Source organism: Vicia villosa, linkage group LG6 (assembly GCF_029867415.1).
Source record: "Vicia villosa cultivar HV-30 ecotype Madison, WI linkage group LG6, Vvil1.0, whole genome shotgun sequence".
In the NCBI taxonomy this organism is placed as follows: Eukaryota; Viridiplantae; Streptophyta; class Magnoliopsida; order Fabales; family Fabaceae; genus Vicia; species Vicia villosa.
Window position 1 is genome coordinate 121,875,029 of NC_081185.1, and position 19,261 is coordinate 121,894,289.

General features: G+C 34.7%; 1 protein-coding gene across 1 annotated transcript; it reads left to right on the top strand.

Moving 5' to 3' along the window:
* Window positions 1-7,464: 7,464 nt before the first annotated feature.
* Window positions 7,465-12,894, top strand: LOC131612241 (uncharacterized). The gene is made up of 9 exons (XM_058884052.1): window positions 7,465-7,728; window positions 7,858-7,965; window positions 8,077-8,131; window positions 8,238-8,282; window positions 8,380-8,517; window positions 11,275-11,367; window positions 11,447-11,578; window positions 11,661-11,771; window positions 11,842-12,894. The coding sequence occupies exons 1-9, from the start codon at window positions 7,688-7,690 to the stop codon at window positions 12,736-12,738; spliced, it is 1,620 nt and encodes a 539-aa protein (XP_058740035.1). The 5' UTR covers window positions 7,465-7,687; the 3' UTR covers window positions 12,739-12,894.
* Window positions 12,895-19,261: the final 6,367 nt, after the last annotated feature.

Genomic DNA, 19,261 nt, shown 5'->3' on the forward strand with positions numbered 1-19,261 from the left:
GGCCGCAATACTCCCTCCGACGACTCAATCGCTCCGGCCAGCCATCACCCCATTTGGATCCGCGTCTTCCTCTCCAACTCTGTGGTTTACGCTCTAGATTTCGTTATCCTTATCAATATGTGAATTACTGCTCTTTCAGATCTATGAGGTTCTTCTTCAATCTACTTCGTTAATACAGATCTACAATGTCTCTTTCTCTGTTCTATAATATCTATTGTGTGATTGTTTGTTAGGTACATGAAGGTGATGTGGAAGATGTGGCTTTAAATTTGAGGAATGAGTACTTGTTTGGCTGTTTTAGGAATCTTTACCAAACTTGATCTGTTTTCTGTTGTTCATTCAAGCAAGGTGTGTTGTTAATCTATCTAAATCACACAAGTAATTTTTGTACCCTAGTCCCTTTTATTTGAAAATTTAGTATTGATTCTTCCACACAGAGCCACCACCATCTTCGTTAAATCTTCACAACAGATTTGACTGTTGTAATTATGCCTTTATTTATTTCACATATTTGCTAATGCTTATAGGTAGGTAAAATCCTCTGTTTAAGTTTTCTCTTTAACCATATATAACCCGAGTGAAATATGCGGAAGTCTTTGTAAATTATTATATAGTGGAGAGATGGCTGTTTAAATCATTAAATTCCCAGGAGCTCTTCGCAAATGCTTATGATCATTATTGTTCTTTGCTAATGTTTATTATAATCTCTTTACTAAACTTGTTTGATTTTTCACTTTTATCTCTTTTACTTGCAAGTTCAACGAAGCATGTTAATAATTATAGATGACTTAATCATATTGTATAATGCTTGTTCCATATAAATCCCAAATTGCAATTTTCTTGTCATAAATCTTTTAGCATAAATTTATGACACAGTTGGAAAGTTCCCAACTCTTACTTTAATTTATACTGAAATCAACCTTGTAGTACTAATGCTAGGTCCTTAAAATTCTCTCAAGAGATTAGAATGGTTTTGCAAAACTAGAAAGTTTTCCAATGATTTTGGTCCTTCAGTTCATTCATTTTTTCACTACCATTTGGTGACCCTTAATGTCTTGTGAAAATTATGTCATTATTGACTGGTCTACTTGTGATTCTCTTGGGTTAAAGCAGAGCAGCTGTGCGATGATATTTGATGCTGATATCGTGATAATCAGCATTTACTGTTGCTGCATTTGGTGGAAGAACTATTCATGCTTACCACAGGTATATGCTTACTTTGAAAAAAACTAAGCACGGCTGCACGGCTGCTGCATGATTGTTATTTGTCAATTAATATTGTGAAAAAGAAAAAGATCCATTTTAATGTTGTTTGTAAATTTCTTTGTATAGAAGATGCTATTTCAACTTTCAATTGACTAAATCTTATATGGTTAAGATATGATTCATTATGTCATTACTAATTACTCATGCAGCAACTGTTAAGCCATGTTTGTGCTTAAATGCTTCTTGCATACACAGAAAAAAAGAGCAGCTCATTGAAGGTCAAACAGGATATAAGTTTTTTAATATTCTGCTCTTGTTTATTGCTCACTTTCTCTTTGTTGTAATGTTGCAGCTACTGTGTTGCTGCTCGCTTGAAGTTTCATTACACGGTTCTATCATTCGCAATAATTTTGTTGATTAATTAATTATTTTCTTTTGATTTCGTATTATACTTCATAAAATTATTTGATAGAATGATACTCGATACTAATACTTGATTGAAAATGTAAACTAGATGTTTATAAACTTAATTCTGTGATTTAAAATGTTAGTAATTTATTTTGCTTCTAGAAGGATTATGGATGGATTAATGCATATTTGAGGAGGTTTGTATGACCCTGCTCGAGATCGGTATGATCATCATTAGAAAGGATTTGAGGAGGTTTTTGGGTTTTCTATTTATTCACATATTTGTTCATTCAATTTGTTAATTCTATTGACGAGTTGATTGAAAAGGCCGATGGATTTGCAGGAGTATTTCCAGGTATGTCCTCCTTGTTAACATTGATTTTTGGTTTAGTCAAAAGTCTTGATTGTCGAATTATTTTAATCTTTTTTCTTTATATGATGTGATAGAACACAAATATTAAATTGTCAAGAGGCTGCAAGATAGGAACCATATATGCGGCATGATAGGAGATCGCGTGAACGATGCTCCTGCGTTAAAGAGAGCTGATATCGGAATTGGTGTTGCGGATGCCACATATGCTGCTAGAAGTACTTCTGATATTGTCCTTACTGTTTGAGTGTCATTATTAGTGTTGTGCTCAGCAGCAGGGCCATTTTCCAGAGAATGAAGAATTATACCGTTAGTTTTCTTTGCATATCTAATTCAATCTTTTGATTTACCATGTTAGATGAATACTTGCTCAACATTTTTAGTTTTCTAATCACAAAATGTTTGATTATGGAACAGATTTATGCTGTGTCAACCACCATCCGTATCGTGGTATGTGTTGAAGTTATCTCGTATTCTTTATACCACTTCAATATAGTAATGTGAACTTTACCCGTTCCTGAATTTTGATCCATGTATTGTTCAAAATTGATATTAGTATTTTTTTTGATTTGGAGTACATTACAATTGGCCATTGAGAGCACATGCAAATGATACATTACTTTTGAAAACATGTCTGTTTGAATCCATTATGAAACCTCTATATGTACTAAATATCTATATCTATGTCCAACTGCAGGTGGCTGAAGAGTATAGACTTGTACCAGATTATTTGTATTTGACAGTAAACTACATTGATCGGTATCTATCTGGGAATGCCATGAACAGGAAACAATTACAATTACTTGGAGTTGCTTCTATGATGATTGCATCGTAAGGAAGCCAACAATTAAGGAAGAAAATTATCATATATGGAGTATGATTTATAATTAACCACTTCTAGAGATGATGATCTGTTTGTAGTGTTTATAACAAGTCTTTGTCACTCAAGTTTTTATATTTAGTTTTGGTTCAGGTTTATTAGATATATAATGTACTTAGTCAATCATATATTGATGCTATTGTCATTGATGTGTAGACAATAAAATAATTTGTATTCATAAAATTATAGTAATCAAATTTTAAATTCTTTAAAATTGGCACAAGTGATTGGTGTGTTGGATTAATACAAGCCACTAAATTTATTTACATTAAATTTATATTAAACCGTGGCAAGATAAATGGTTTAGAATCCATAACATATAACCACGATTTTAAATCTGTAGTCATAACCAAATCGTGGCTATATCTTGAACCAAAACTGTATGTTAAACATTAAATTGAAATTGGGCTTTACCATATGGCCACAGTTCTGTAATCATGGCAAATACAAACCGCGGCCTTAATCAAACTACCTAAACCGTGGCCTAAAAAAGCCACGGTTGTCAAAAAGGCGTGGTCTATATCAAAAAACCGTGGACTTTACTTTAGGCCACGGCCGCATACTCCACAGTTGGATTTTCGTGGCCAAACCGTGGCCTCAGCGTTACGCCACGGTTATTTTGCATATAGCCTCGGTTTCTTGGGCGTGGCAGGAGACCTTTTTTTTTGTAGTGATAATTTTCAATAAGAACAAATATGCACTCTAATCGTTTGATTCAATATGCAGAAGTTATGAAGCACTCTAAGAAGAAAACTGAGTTATAAAGTGATCTCTCATAAGCAGAAAACTGCATTGAGAGAAGCTTACAAGAACAAGAAGATTCTAAAGCGTAAACGAGAAGTTTAAAAGAATAAGAAGTTCTAATGATTGAGAGAAGCTTACAAGAACAAGAAGATTCTAAAGCGTAAATGAGAAGTGTACAAGACCAAGAAATTCTAATACTTTGAAAGGGAAGTTTACAAGAATAAGAAGTTTTGATACTGAAACGCTTCAAGCACCAACAAAGCTGCAATAGATACTCTAATGATCAGAAGATTGAATTACGTTACTCTATTTAATACAAGATCAATTAGTAACGGTTGGAACATAATTATGGTAGACAGAATCTTTATTTTTGGAAATAGCTTTAATCAACATTTCTTCAACCTTCCAAAACAAGAGAACGTGTCTCTCAACGGATCAAAAGCTCCACCCTGTATAAAGAGGACATCATTGAAGAATTGAGGCAGAACTTTCACGCATGCACGAATTCAAAGAGGTATGCTCAACTTGAAGAAGATGGTGTATAGCTTACCTCAGGTGAAGGAACCAAGTCACATGTGTGAGGACTGCTGCAAAGCAATCTAGGAAAATATTCAAACATGACTTGCCTATGAGGTCGAAGGAAAATCTATAGCTTGTTCACTCTGATGAGTGTGGACTTTTTGAAGTCAGATCGAATAAAGGTAATTGCTATTTCCTAACTTTCATAGATGAATTCATAAAATATATGAGGATCTATCTAATTGAAAGGAAGAGTTAGGTATTCACATAGTTCAAGAAGTTTAAGTTGCATATCGAAAAATAAAGCGAATGCAAGCTAAAGAAACCAAGAACTGGTCGTGGAAGTGAATATACTTCTATGGAATTTGCAAAATTCTAAATGAGGAAGGTATAAAGAACGAGGTCATTACACTCTATACACCTCACCATAATGGTATAACTAAAAGGAATATAGAAGTATACTGAACATGGCTAGGAGTATGTAGAAAGCTAAAGAAATATCAAAGAGATTTTGGGGATAAGTCGTTTCGACACTAGTGTACATACTCAATAGATGTTCAACTAAGAAGATAGTCGACAAGACACCTTATGAGGCTTGGACAAGACATGATAGGAGCCAAATGTTAGTCATCTTAGAGTATTTGGATCAATGTGTTTGAGGCATGTACTTGTGCAATTGAGGAAGAAGCTAGACGATTGAAATTAGGCCATGGTGCTAATAGGTTACCATTCAACTAATGCATACAAGTTGTATTCACCAACTGATGATAAATTAGTTATCAGTAGATATGTTTTGGTGGACAAAAGCAAAGGGTGGAATTAGAATCAGGGGCCACTTTGATATGAGAAGGATACAATCACACCTATGCTTGAAGAAGACCAACAAGCTAAAGCCACAACCACTAAAAATGAAGAACCACTTGAGCATAATGTTAGAAGATATGTTGGAACGAGAACTGGGTCGACAAGGCTAGCTGGATATGAGAGATTTCCAGATCAAGCAATTGACATAGATGGTGATCTCATAGAAGAAACAATGATGATGGTTGAATCGGAACCAATTGACTTGGATTAAGCCATGATTGATTCAAATTGGTTGGCAGCCATGAAAGAAGAAGTCAGGGCAATCGAGAAGAACAAGCTGAAACTGAGGCCAAGTGGTAAAATTTCAAGTATAAGGCAAGACTAGTTGCGAGTGGTTTTCTACAAAAGCCTGGTGTCGACTTCAATGAAGTATATGCACCTTTTGCAAGGCTGGAGACAATCAGATTGTTGTGTCAACTGCAACATACAAAATATGGAAGATACATTAATTAAATGTAAAGTCAACATTTCTGAATGGACCATTAAAATAAGAGGTCAATGTTAGTCAACCACCAGGATTCGAAATTAAAGGGTTGGAGTCAAAGGTGTACAGATTGAGGAAGGCTTTATATGGTTTGAAGCAAGTCCAAGGGATTGAAATAGAACAATAGACAACTTCCTAGTTAAGGCAGGTTTCACAAAGTATGTTTCAAAATACGGAGTATATATAAATAATGTAGATAGGGACAGTCGAATCATTCTATGATTGTACGTGGATGATTTGTTGATCACAGGTGCAAATGAGGCAGAGATACATAGAGTCAAGTCGAAGTTGATGCATGAATTTGAAATGTCTGACCTAGGTAATTTGTCATATTTCTTATGAAAGAAGTTTAAAGACACAAGTGAAGGAGTGTTCTTGCACCATAAGAAGTATGCTCAAGATATCTTGAAGAGGTTCAAGAGGAGCAATTGTAATGCCGCTATCACACCATTGGAAACTGGAGCAAAGTTAAAAAGAAAAACAAATTATGAGTTTGTAAATGCGATATTATACAAACAAATCATTATATCTCTAAGGTACTTATGCAATACCAGACTTGTTATTTGTCAAAGTGTTGGACTTTTGAGCATGTTTATAGAGAAGCCACAAGTGTGTCATCTTACAGCAACCAAAAGGGTGCTGAGATTCATAAAGGGGACAATCGAAAATGGTGTGCTGCTGCCAAATGTAAGGAACATGAAGAATAATGCATAAGTGTATGGTTTCACTGATTCATACTTAAGTGTAAATCAAGACGAGAAGAAGAGTATTGCAGACTACATATTCATTATTGGAGGTGCTCCAATTGGAGCTCAAGAAAGAAAAACATTGTGGCTTTGTCATCTTGTGAAGCTGAGTACGTGGCTACATCACATGCAGCATGTCAAGCAGTATGGATAGAGATGTTGCTTGAAAAGCTCAAGATCATATAACCTAAGAAAATGAAGTTGTTTATCGATAACAAGTCAACTATCGACATGGCAAATCACTCTGTGTGTCATAGTCGAAGTAAGCACATATACAGAAAGTATCATTTTCTTAGGAATCAAGTAAATAAAGGAAAGCTTGAACACGAACATTGCAAGACAAAATGACAACTGACTATGTTCGACCAGGCTATGTTCGGCCTAGTCGAAGTAGTTGTAGTTAGTTCTGTTGTCGAAGTGGGTAAGTCAGTATTCGACAGAGTTGAATACTGCAGTTTGCATAGTGTATTTTGTTATGCTGTAAATAATAACAATTTCATATTAGTAATTTCCCTTGTCACAATATACTCTCTCTCTCTCTCTCTCTCTCTCTCTCTCTCTCTCTCTCTCTCTCTCTCTCTCTCTCTCTCTCTCTCTCTCTCTCTCTTCTTCTTCTTCAATATTTTGAAAACCCTAATTGTTCCAACAAGCATACGAGTAGAAGAGCTTTAACACTTTCTCTCTTTGAGACTTCAAGATCATTTGGTTGAACTATTTTTACTGATAAGTCTTGAACTATTTTTTTTTATCAATTATCATCATCATAAGCTTTGCTTGACAGTTGAAATCAGTTCTCCTTCTAAAAAAAACTCTTAACATCCAAAAACTATTTAACTTATAAAAGTTGCCAAAATATATATTCTTTATAAATACCTTAAATATTTTGGATATATATATATTTTTCATAATCATGATTATGATTATGTTTATTGTATGATTATTTTATGGTAATTAATTCTTACTTTGGATAAAATTTATAATTGTACAATAATGAGTGATTATATTTTCAATTAAAAAATCAATTGTTTGTTTTAAATATTTTTGTCATAGTGTTATTTAAAAGTTAATAATATCTTACTAAATGATGTTATACAAATTTGTCATGCAACCTGATTTGTATAATAAATGCTAATAAAACACACAACTAAATGAAATATTCTTAAATCTTTTAATTTAATAGCCAAAAGGGCAAAACCGTCATTGCAAATCGATTTTTATTACCTGCTTCGTATACTACTGTACTCATTCATTTTCTGGCAACGCAACGCTCACTCAATGCATGCAAACGGCAATCAATAACCAAGGCAGCTAAGATAGCCAATTGCGGCAAAACCCTCGGATTGATGACGTGGTAAACTGCGCCCTCCCTCATTCTCCCTAAACCCTCTCTCTCTCTCTCTCTCTCTCTCTCTCTCTCTCTCTCTCTCTCTCTCTCTCTCTCTCTCTCTCTCTCTCTGTTTACCGCCATGCCGAAATCCAGTACCGACGCCAAATCCACCGATAATCGGTCAGTATATTCTTCCGATTATTCATTTCGCATTATTATATTCAATTCAGTGTTTTGATTTTCATTTATACATTTGTTAGATCAAATTCTTATGATACACGTTCGATTTGTTTTGATTTTGTTTGTTAGGTTGAATTATAAGGTCAAGGTCGCTGCAACGGGTAGAAAGAAGTCCAAGAAAACTACTATTGATCCGCTTAAGCCGAGGCGGCCTCCGAGTGCTTTCTTAGTTTTCATGTACGTTTCGATTCGGAACATTTTTCGAATTTGCTGTGAATGTAGATTAGTAGTAGTAATAGTCATTGATTGTAGCTGTGTTTTATTTTTTATTTTTTGTAATGATTGCAGGTCTGAGTTTAGAGTGAAGTTCTCAAATTCAAACAGAGGCAATGGCGTATCTGTGGTGACTTGTTTGATCTAGCATTTTTTATGATTTTTTATTTTTTTTGAAATTTTGAAATGGTTTCGAGATCTTTTAAGTGAGTTGTAGTGAATTGAGTTTCAATCAGGTTAGTAAAGCTGGTTCTGAGGAATGGAAAGCGATGTCGTTTGCTGTGAGTGTAATTTGATTCTGTTGGACTGAAGGAATTTTTGAAATGTTGGTTTGTGTTTGATTTTAATATTGTTTTGTGGTTTATGTGTATTTTTCAGGAGAAGGCTCCTTACTTTGCTAAGGTGGGAAAGATGAAAGAGGAGTATGAGAAGATTAAGCGTGCCTATAATGCTAATGCAGAAAAAAAGAAGGAAGAGGATTATGAGGAGATTATACGAGCTTATAATGTTAGATTGGTAATTACTTTGATTTTATCTTTTTATTACAAGTCAAAACAAATGATGGAGACAATCCATATGCTTGTGCTAATATATGCTATTTGGATTATTTAACTGAGTGATCGAGCATACTGTCATAACTTGTCCTAGTGTTCTAACCTCTTTGTTAATTTTGGATGCCCTTGTTGGCCATTAATAACATTTACTTTAAAATCTAAATTTAAATTTCAACACAAACATACATTTGCCATGAATCCTTCAATGATCACTTTTGAAAATAAATGCAAAAGAGATGGTTGAATGATACATGGAAAATAATTGTGAGAGAGGGTTAAAGGAAACGTGTCAAATATTTGTGTTGTATTGGAATTTAAATCTAGGATTTAAAGTGAGAATTATCAACAATACATATATGTATGGGTTAGAGACTGTGTAATGAGAAATTGTGTGTTGCATTGGTGTAAGCCAAATATTAATGAAAAGGTGGAAGAGTATGTTATGCTGATTCACATTGTTGAAGATTTAAAGGCTTACATATTTTTGATACATTAGTCATGGTAGAAAAGGTATCAGCTTACAATGATTTTTGGTTAACTGTAAAGTGTGCTAAACCAACCACAAATGAATGTTTAAATCAGTGCCATCATGTGATTTGGAACAAGTTAATTGGTAACTAGGCGACCTTATGTGCGCAAGGGTGTGTGTGATGTGTCTTAAGAAGTAAATGGCTGTAGTTAAATTGACATGAAATGTAAAATGTTTTAAAATGCCGGAAGAAAAAATTGCATGAAATGTAAAAGCTGTTGAAAAGTAAGGGACTTTAAATAGAAAAACTTAGAAGTTTTAATGATTTGGAATTAAATTATTTGAAATAAATTGTGAAGAAATATAAATGTTTTGACATGGAAATGTAAACTGTTGAATATTATAGGAATTTAAAGACATTGGAAGGTGTTGGTTGCCTTCATTGCAGCCTCCTACACCTTCATTGTGTTGGTTTGAAGGGGTGAATTTAGTCCCACATTGCTTAGAGATATGGCCTATGTTAGTGTTTATAAGTGGGGGCAACCCTCACTTACAAGCCGGTTTTATAGGGATGAGTTAGGCCCAACCCACACATTCTAAGAGACGGCATAACTAGATCTTGGGAGTTTGTGTTAGTTTTCAATTTATGAGTAGGCTTCAGAATGTAAGGATCAGACCTCAATTACATTTTTTGAACTAGTATTTATGTAGAAAGGAAACTAGTTGACTACCCATTACAGGAAAGGCTACGGTTGTGGCAATTATTCACTATGTTGCTGGTTATCATTGTTAAAGCACTAATGGTTGACTAACACTCTTCTCGAATTTGCTTACATTTGCTTGTCGATCCTTGTTGGTTACATCTACTTGATGTCAACTATTTTCCTTTTGAATCTTACCTGTGATTACTCTATTCACTTTTCTTGTTCACTTATCGACATTACTTGATTTTTTTCTTTAGTATATACTAACGAGCTATTATGAACTACTGTCAATTGGGTGTCTTACATTTCAATGGAAGGACCCAAATTTGTTTCCGACGCGTCGATTTGTAAGGTGCAAATATAATGATTGTTGCTTGGTACTTATCCATCCATCTTGTCAACAGCCACTTCAATTCAACTGTCGCCTCCTTTAAACCATGTTCTTAAATAAGGTCGTCCTTGCGTATCTTTTTCATTTTTTCATTTAAATATTTCACAGTTCAAGTCCAAATTTCCTCATTCTCAAATCTCTCCCGCCTCTTCTATTATTCTACTTCTTCTAGCATTTCTTTCTCTTCACATCCTTTCAATTGGTTAAGAAATTTGCTTCCAATACTGTTGGATCCTTGTCACCCATGGCTCTCTTCGTTGATGCTATGTTTACATGTGAAGATTTTAAGGTGTTGAAGTCAGGTAATTAATCATATCTCTTCTGCTTCTCTTTCTACAAAATTTTCCTTCTTAAGGCCTCGTTTCCTCCTAAAGGGGTTCCTTCTAAATATGAATCCACTTCCCTTATGCTCAAGGTGAACTCCATGCTTCTCTTTACACTTATCACACGACCATTTTTAACATAAAGGCTTGTATTGTGAGAATGCCTCAATCCAATTTCATCTATCAGTATGTTGATTGGCTTGATTGCGTTCAAGCTGTTCATGGAAAGAAACAAACATTTTTTGTTTCATTAAACTTTCTCGTAATCATGTGAAGATGGAAACATGGTTGGTCGTAAGTCGTAACAGCTTTTTATTTTTGAATCCATACTATAACAACTTCCATCATTGATGTGTCGATCATCATTGGCCTTCTTTCTGATTGCGTCGTCATCAATCCCTTCATTAAGGAAGAGGGTAACGTGGATATATATAAAAAGAATACTTCTTCCCCATTCATTGTTGTTCACAACCAAAAACATGGTGTCGACGACATAGAACATGTCGCCTTTTTTGTTCTTTGGTTGCAGGGCCATAATTTTTGTAATAAATTTGTGGCAGTCACTGAAGCACTTATTCCCATGGCCACACTTTTTCATAATGGCATAAAGTTGGCCTTGAACCAGTACATTCTTGTTGACTTCTTTTATACCATGTATGACTTGGTTGGCAGTATAATAAGAAAAGACTTAGAACAATGTTAGTGGTCCAACTGGGCTCCTCCAACTTTAGTTCAATGTCGATGTTTCTATATTTGTTGGACTCTTGTTTATTCTTTTCATTTGTCTCACTTTCTTCTTAACATTATTACTTAACCTATATGTTATCTGCAGCCTGGTGACTATGGTACTGTTTTTACTCCTGCATCCACGACCAAGAAGATTAAACTAATGGCCGATACTCCCACCCAAAGTCGGTCCCTTAAGGTATAACTTTCTTGCCCCCGATTGTAACTACTTGAATTCCGTAGCAGTGACTAACTACCAATATGTTTTTTTCTTCTAGATGTTAGAAATGCCTTCCTTCCCCTCAACTTCCTCTGCTCACGAGTCTTCATCTTCTGTTGATATCCGGGGGGTTCAGTCAAAGCCTTCCGGCTCACATGCAACTCCGACTCAATCTCTTGACTCGTGCCAGGTGATTTTTTTAACTTGTTTTCCTTTTGAGTTTTCAAAGATTTAATGTGAATTTGTGCCGACAACATTTCTTTTGTTCATAGCCCATCGCCACGATTTTACCTAAAAACTATGCCAGTGGTGATGACAACTATGCCAGTGGTGATGACAATTATGCCAGTGAGGATGAAGACGTCCAAACAGTTATTAGTGAGGTAATGTGTTGCGTTATCTTTTCTTATTATGACTTACTGACATCTCTAACAGTTTGTTTATATCCTTCAGAAAGTTCCGTCAGGTTTCGACATGGTGAGGGCAGACCCACAACTAAACATTATTCAATCTGCAGATGTAGTCATGAAGGAGGATACAGTCATTTCCGAAGAAACAACCACCTTGAAACGGGTTTTCCACGAAGTCGACCCTCATCAAGATCCAACGGATGACCTACTTCACCAGCCTGAGAAAGATTGTAACAGCGACACTGACGATACTGACCCCGCAAGTGACTTGCTTTCTTTACTGACTGACCCAAGTCATAAGTTATCTGGTATGTCCTCCCCTGTTGCTGAGTATGATTCTAGTGCCTCCAAAGCCATGGAACTTTTCAAAGAACTGAAGGGATTGATGTCAAAGCCTCTGGATGTTGCTTCTGCTGACATCTCTGCATGCCACCAGATGAGGAGGCTAGTTGAAGAACTCAATCCTCTTAAGCAACTACTACCTCTCTCAAGCCAAATTACTCTGGAGCAGATCAACAACTTTCTTTCCGTTCACGCCTCCAAGAAGGCTCTCTTAAGATTTATCCTTCCTGTTTACGAGCAAGCGGTGAAGACCAAAGAAGACTTGGTGAAGAAGCTCCTTTCTCTCAAAGAAGAAAAAGACAAGATTGCAGCTGATAGAAAGCAGCAAGAAGCAGTTAAGGTCAAGGCTGAAGAGAAAGTTGAGATACTCAAGAAGCAATTAGCCTTGGCTGAGGCGGAACTAGCTGAAGCTTACACTGGTATCGGTGACTCCATCGAGTTGGAGAAGAAACGTGTTCACAACATCAATGCCCTTCGCACTGAAGTGAATCAGACAGCAGCAACTCTAAAGAATCTTCGGTCCGACTACGAGTCAGCAATATCAACTAAGAAAGACCTTGAGGACTTGCTGTCAGAGATTACCCAATCTAGTTCTTGAAAGTTAAAAGTTGTATTTATTTTCCATTTTGTACAGTCCACAATTGGCTAGTTTTATACCATGTTCATTTGAATTTTCCTTGATTGGTGCGTTAATTATTGTTGGCATTTATTGGACTTGACTAAATAAAACTGTCCAAAATGAATTACTTTGTAAGTTCTTCTCATGCTCAATCAATACCAGTGCTTCATGTTTTGTGGGATTGTTATCAAGCAAAATCTATTTGGCTCTCGCTTTTGCGAAAGAATTCGTATACTAACTTTTTTCTTGCAGGTTTGGGGGACTGGATGCACATTAATCTGAACAGCAACATTAACAACAGGTTAGCTGAGGATTGGAGTGCGCTTTGGTCTGAGGATTGGAGTGCGCTTTGGTCTACGACTTGTCATGCTCTTTGGTTTTGGCTAAACAAAATGATTCATGATGCTAACTTCATCATGCCAACCAATTTGGTGGAAGACATTTTGAGACGGGTTCAAGAATACAAAATGAGCTATAGATTACAAAGAGTAAATGACACAAAGACGAGGAACTTGATTCATGTTAACTGGACTCCGTCACAGGAAGGTTATGTAACTCTTAATGTAGATGGAGTATCAAAATCAAATGGTAAAGCAGGGTGCACGGGATTAATTAGTGACTGTCACGGCATGTGGCTTGGAGGTTTTTCAAAGAACATTGGTGTTTGTAGCGCATTTATTGCATAATTGTGGGGGATTCTAGAGGGTATCAAGTTTGCTTGTATGAAGGGCTACACAGAGATAGGAATCCAGACAGACAATATATGCATTTCTGATGCCATAGAGAAGAAGCACGTTAAGGTGAAGAAGGGAATGACGTCTACAATCAAATTCGACATTGCTTATCTGAGATGAGGGATTTCACCATTTCGCATGTGTTCCGTGAAGCTAGGGGTGGGAATAGGCCAGACCGGCCTATAGGGGCCTATGACCTAGCCTATATAAGGCCGGGTCAGGCCAGACTTATTTAACAAAAAGGTCAGGCTTAATCTTTTTTAAAAGCCTATTTAATAACATAGGTCAGGCTTAGACTATTAAAAAAGCCTATGAAGTCTTATAGGTCGGCTTATATTTTCATGTATATTAAAAATATGTTAAATAGATCGGTCTGTATTTGCATGTATATTAGAAAAAAAAGCTAAATAGGTACGCCTATATATGCATATATATTAGAACAAATGCTAAATAGGTCGGCCTATATATGCATATATAGGACGACTTATAAGATTTCTTAAATAATATGGATTAATTGAAAACCATAATGAAAAATAGACTTTTAAATAGGCTTTCAAACCAAACTTTTAAAAACTTTTAAAAGGGTCAGGTCAGGACAAAAAAGAGAGTCTATTATAGGTCATAGGTCAGACTCAAACCTTTGAAGTTTATCGTAAGTCAGGTCCAGACCTTATAAAACTTAGCCTATTTTCACCCCTACGGGAAGCCAATCAAAACGCTGATGCTATAACAAAAGTTTGTCTCATTATATAGGACTCCATGTTTATATAGTTTGTCCAGATGAGTTGCTAGATGTGATCGAGAGAGAACTTGCCAGGGTTCCCATTGGGTGATAAAATACAATAAATATATTAAATATAAAAAATTTAGAAATTACAGATATAAATAACAAGAAAACATTTTTATTTGAAAATAGACTAAGATAACTAGTTTGATCTTATTTCATACCATTATTTTCTAATTATTCTTTAATGAATTTAAATTTAATTTTGTAGTAATTCTTTTTTTAGTATCCAATGTAACTTCTGGGAATAGAAATCCTTACTTCATTTTTACTTGATTAAAAAATTACGTCAAAATTAATAAACAAATGAAAAAAAAATTACGTCAAAATTAACTAACATAAATATATAACTACATGAACCAAATGATTTTAGTTTACAAAATCAATGCAATAAATAGAGACAGCAAGTGAATGTGATGTCGTCTTAGGAAAGAAAGTCAGACTAAGATACCCAAAAAAGATAAGAATGACCTTATACTAATTTGCTATTACATAATTCATATTTGGTAATGTCATCAATTTCTCTTGTGGTTAAGGTGGCAGACACATTGAACACATTGTGGGGTAAGAAGTTTCACATACCCTGCTTTTTAACGCTCATTTTCCTACAACATCCAATGACCTAAACCTTCTCCATAATGCTTTTATTACACTTGTCACGTCCACCTCTAATCCATCATATGTGTTAACCTTTTGTTGACCTTCCATGCTTAATTTCATCTAATGGATATGAATAATATCGATATGTATCGGATCATCACCCAATATGTATCTTTCAAACTCACAAGTACAAGGCAACCCCATTGCTAAAGAGTTCTTAAGGGTTGGTCAGTCCCACATTGCTAAAGAGTTCTTGAGGGTGGGTTCCAGACCAACCCTCAAGAACTCTTTAGCAATAAGTCTCAAATTTTTATGCAGTTGAGAATGCATCATTAGTATCTATTCATATATGATTTTTATCGTATATATGTAAAGGGGTTTCCATATCAGTGAAACATAAAAAAAAACTATTCATATATGATTTTTATCGTATATATGTAAAGGGGTTTCCATATCAGTGAAACATAAAAAAAAGAAGTCAAAAGAAAATTGAAAATTTGCATTGCGGATAACTTATAAGTAAGTTATCCGGTGAACTTCATGAAAACTAATGAAAAACTTATAACCAAGTTATTCGGTAAAGATTATAATACCGAATAACTTTTATGTAAATTATCGAGTATACATATAACCCTATCGGAATACTTGATTACAAGTTATTCGGTGAATGAAAACCATATACCAACATTCTCTTAGTAAAGTTCTCCAGTACACTAGTATAGCAAAATACTCCAATTTCACAAAAATCAATTTTAACAGTAAAAATTAAATAATAAAATTATTTAATAGGTGAAAAGGGTAAAATTATAATATTTTGAAAAGTAAGCATGAGGGGATCATGGTAGGGTAGGGCAAAATTTGAGAATTTAACTTGCCACCCCTTCCTACCATAGCACCCAATCAATGTACAGTCATACGTCACACAACCGAAGCACTCAACCATCATATGTCTTTGAAACCTCACAAGAACCATTGCTTCACTTCCAACACGATTCATCAACCCAATTCTACCAACAACCCCACCCACATGTAACCCAACCAAATCGACCCACCGTCGACAACATGGGCATAAATCTCTTTGGAAGCACCATAAACTAGGGAGAAATGGTCAACGAATTGTATGATCCAACTGTTGTTCTAGGACCATAACATCAAGCATCTCTACCTCAAGCAAATTAGAACATATACCAAACACCTCAGGGAGATCATAATTAGAGACCTCGAAGGCAAACACGGGTGCGTTTGGGTGGAGGCGGTTGGTAAAAGAAATCCAAATGTCTTGTAATTTATTTTTACGATGAACTAGTCGGAAACCCGTGCGTACGCACGGGTTCTGGTATGGTAAACGGAATTAATGTACAGATAGAAGTTGATTCACAATTATGTTTTTATAAAATTATTTTTGTTATAAGAAAAAATTGGAATATTAGATGGAATAAAAATATAAAATATTTAATCAAAAGAATTAGAGGCCCAAACAAAATTATGTTGTGGAATAGAAATAAATATTCTTTAATGCTCATGAAGAAGTAAAAAAAAAAAAAGAGGCCCAAAATAATGTAATTAAAATGCCAAGATATGGGCCATACAGTAGAAAACCAATAAAATAAATAAGGGGGAGGCCCATACGGTTACTTTACCTAGGGCGAAGGCCTAGAGGAAAATTTCTGAAAAGAATCAAAGCTGGCATCAGAAACGTCTCAAATCACTTACTCTCATTTATTAGTTGTGTTGTTTCCGAAAACTAATTCTATCATTTAAGAAACGTTTATCGTCTTATTGATACCATCCTTTTGCAAATCAATGGCAAGTCATTTGGGAAAGTCATTCGTATCTGGGTAAGTTCATTGATTTTCTATAACTTTATTTGTTATGATGCAAAAAGGAAAAAATGTTTTAAGTTAGTTAAACCCTTTGCATGCGTTATTTGGTTTTAGATCATCACTTATTATGGAAAAAGGGAAGCAAGCAGTCAGAATGGAAGACAGATTAACGGTTCCTCCGATGGTAAAAAGAGGAACGAATGGTCGGATGGCTGAGAAGTCCGTTTCGTCGGATGATACCAGGTATAAAATATATTTCAAAATCGGTTTATGTCAAAGAAATTAAAATGGTGTGTTATAACTATTATATGGATGCTAAATGTAATGTTATATGTTATAATTTTATATGTGTAGTATATTTACTCATGGTGTTTTGTTTTCAGCTCCGATCCTGATGAGCTTGAAATTGTTGAACACAGATGGGTAAAAGAGATAACTTTTGGTTTTGTTTCCAAAAAAATGTTATGGTATGATAAATCTTTTTGTAGTTATAGTCGATCTTAACTGAATGTTGGTAAAACTTTATTGTTGAAACAGAAACTATTGCCCACTATGAATTTAGTACAGGCTGTGTTTTCAGTCTTTGACAGTGTGGTTGTTTTCATTTGTATTGTAGCTTTTGGATCTGTTTGTATATGTTATTCATATAATTATTTTTGTGGTTTTTGTAGTTTCCATTTCTGAACCTTGCATGTTATTTTTTTGTAGCATTTTCCTAGTTATGTTTCAAGAAATTTCTTAAAGGTCAACCAGAGGGCAATTGTTTTTGTTGATGAAGACAGTGGGGAGTCACGTAATGCCAGAATAAAGTGTTCTAAGAGAAAAGGAAAGGTTATGAAGTGGGAGAAGTTTATTGGTCCAGTTTGGTATGAATATGCGAAGAAGAAGAATATCAGAAGGCGTGACATTGTGCGGTTTAGGATTACACCAGCTGCTGATCATCTTTATGTGAAATTGTTTAAGAATTCTGCTTAGGCTATGGGTGTTGTTGGTGATGAACTCTTTTATTTTGGACATGTTTAAATATTTAGAAAAAAATGTATGGTAGTATTATGTTTTGGAACAATTCTGGAAATTGGTAGTTTAAGGATGATGTTATTATGAAGTGTTATATGAAGTAAGGTTAATTTATGTTGAGGCTAATTTAGAGCCTTCCATGGGTGATACTGCTAAATGTTATTTTGAAAGAATGATTATCATAAATTTTAGTTAATTTCGAAAAAGAAAAAAGTAATAGTTGCAAATATAAATTTTTTTGAAAAAAAAAAGTGTTAAATGGTTAGCCTTACTGGATAAGTTTGTTTAGTTTGGTAATAGTTTCAAATAGAAACGTTATTCTATGTTTTGATAATTGAATTACATTAGGGTTTTTAAGGTGTAACAAATATGTTTAGTTTTTATTTATAGAATTGGCCCAAAGCCCAACGCACCCAATAATGATGAAACAAACTGGGCAAATTTGTTAGATTAAATTGAGTAGAGAATTGGGCCAAGGCCCAACGAACCCAAGAAAGATGAAAATACAATATCTGAAATAAATGTTAAATAAAAAAATTATAAACCAACCATCACAATTGTGTAATTTGTTTGATTATATTGGGTAGAGAATAGGGGCAAGGCACAACGAAGCCAATAAAGATGAAAATATAAAATCTGCAATTAATTTTAAATAATAAAATTATAAACCAACCAACAGAAATGGGTAATTTCTAAAGCATGGCCCAAAGGCCCAACCAAAAAATGTACTAAAAGTTTAGGGGAAAAGTTGGATATCTGTGTCTATAAAGTAGGTAGAGCTGCATTTAGATTTTCCACAGATTCACCACGCTCTCTACACAACATTGTTTACGGTGATTTCCGGTAAACAACCGCTAGTCTTCCAAACTATAATAAATATGATTTGGTTACTTGCAGGATCGACTAGATTGATCCTAGGACACATAGTCAAGAAGATTGTTATCAATGTTTGTTCGAACCATATTCATTATTTGTCTTCTTCAATAAGCGTTGTTCGATTTACAGGACAAATAGTCTTGACAATCACTTTGTTATATATAAATGTGACCTCAATGAAGTGATATGATATAAAAAATTAAAAGGACAATTGAAACATAAAGAATCTTAAACTGCAGAAATATAAAGACTTTGAAAGTAAATAGCGTGAAAGTAATTCGAAAGTAAATGACGTTAAAGTAAAGATGCAGAAACGTAAATGGCAAGAAGTAAACAAAATGCAGTAATTCTGAAAGATAAAAACAAGAAGATAATACACATGTATTAAAATGGTGGTGTCATACGTACATTTTCTCAGCGAACTCTTTCTCTTAACGCTCGATACTTGAGTAAATATGTGAGTGATTTGTACAAAATGAACACACAGAATCCTAACACTAAGACTCCTATTTATACTAGTTTCGACCTTAACGGTCCTACACTAATCTGCTGCCACGTTTCTCATCAGAACTTCCAGCGAAGCCATCTGTTATTGAACGGTTACGAAACCGTCTTCGAATTTCAAATCTTCCCGCCTGAGTCCATCTTCGACGCGTGGCAGTGTATTA

What these genes read in the sequence shown, in the direction of transcription:
- LOC131612241 (XM_058884052.1), top strand. Translation starts at nt 7,688, where the DNA reads ATGCCGAAATCCAGTACCGACGCCAAATCCACCGATAATCG. An exon ending in CCCAAAGTCGGTCCCTTAAG is followed by an intron (nt 11,368 to 11,446) that starts GTATAACTTTCT and finishes TTTTTCTTCTAG; the next exon opens with ATGTTAGAAATGCCTTCCTT. An exon ending in TCCAAACAGTTATTAGTGAG is followed by an intron (nt 11,772 to 11,841) that starts GTAATGTGTTGC and finishes TATATCCTTCAG; the next exon opens with AAAGTTCCGTCAGGTTTCGA.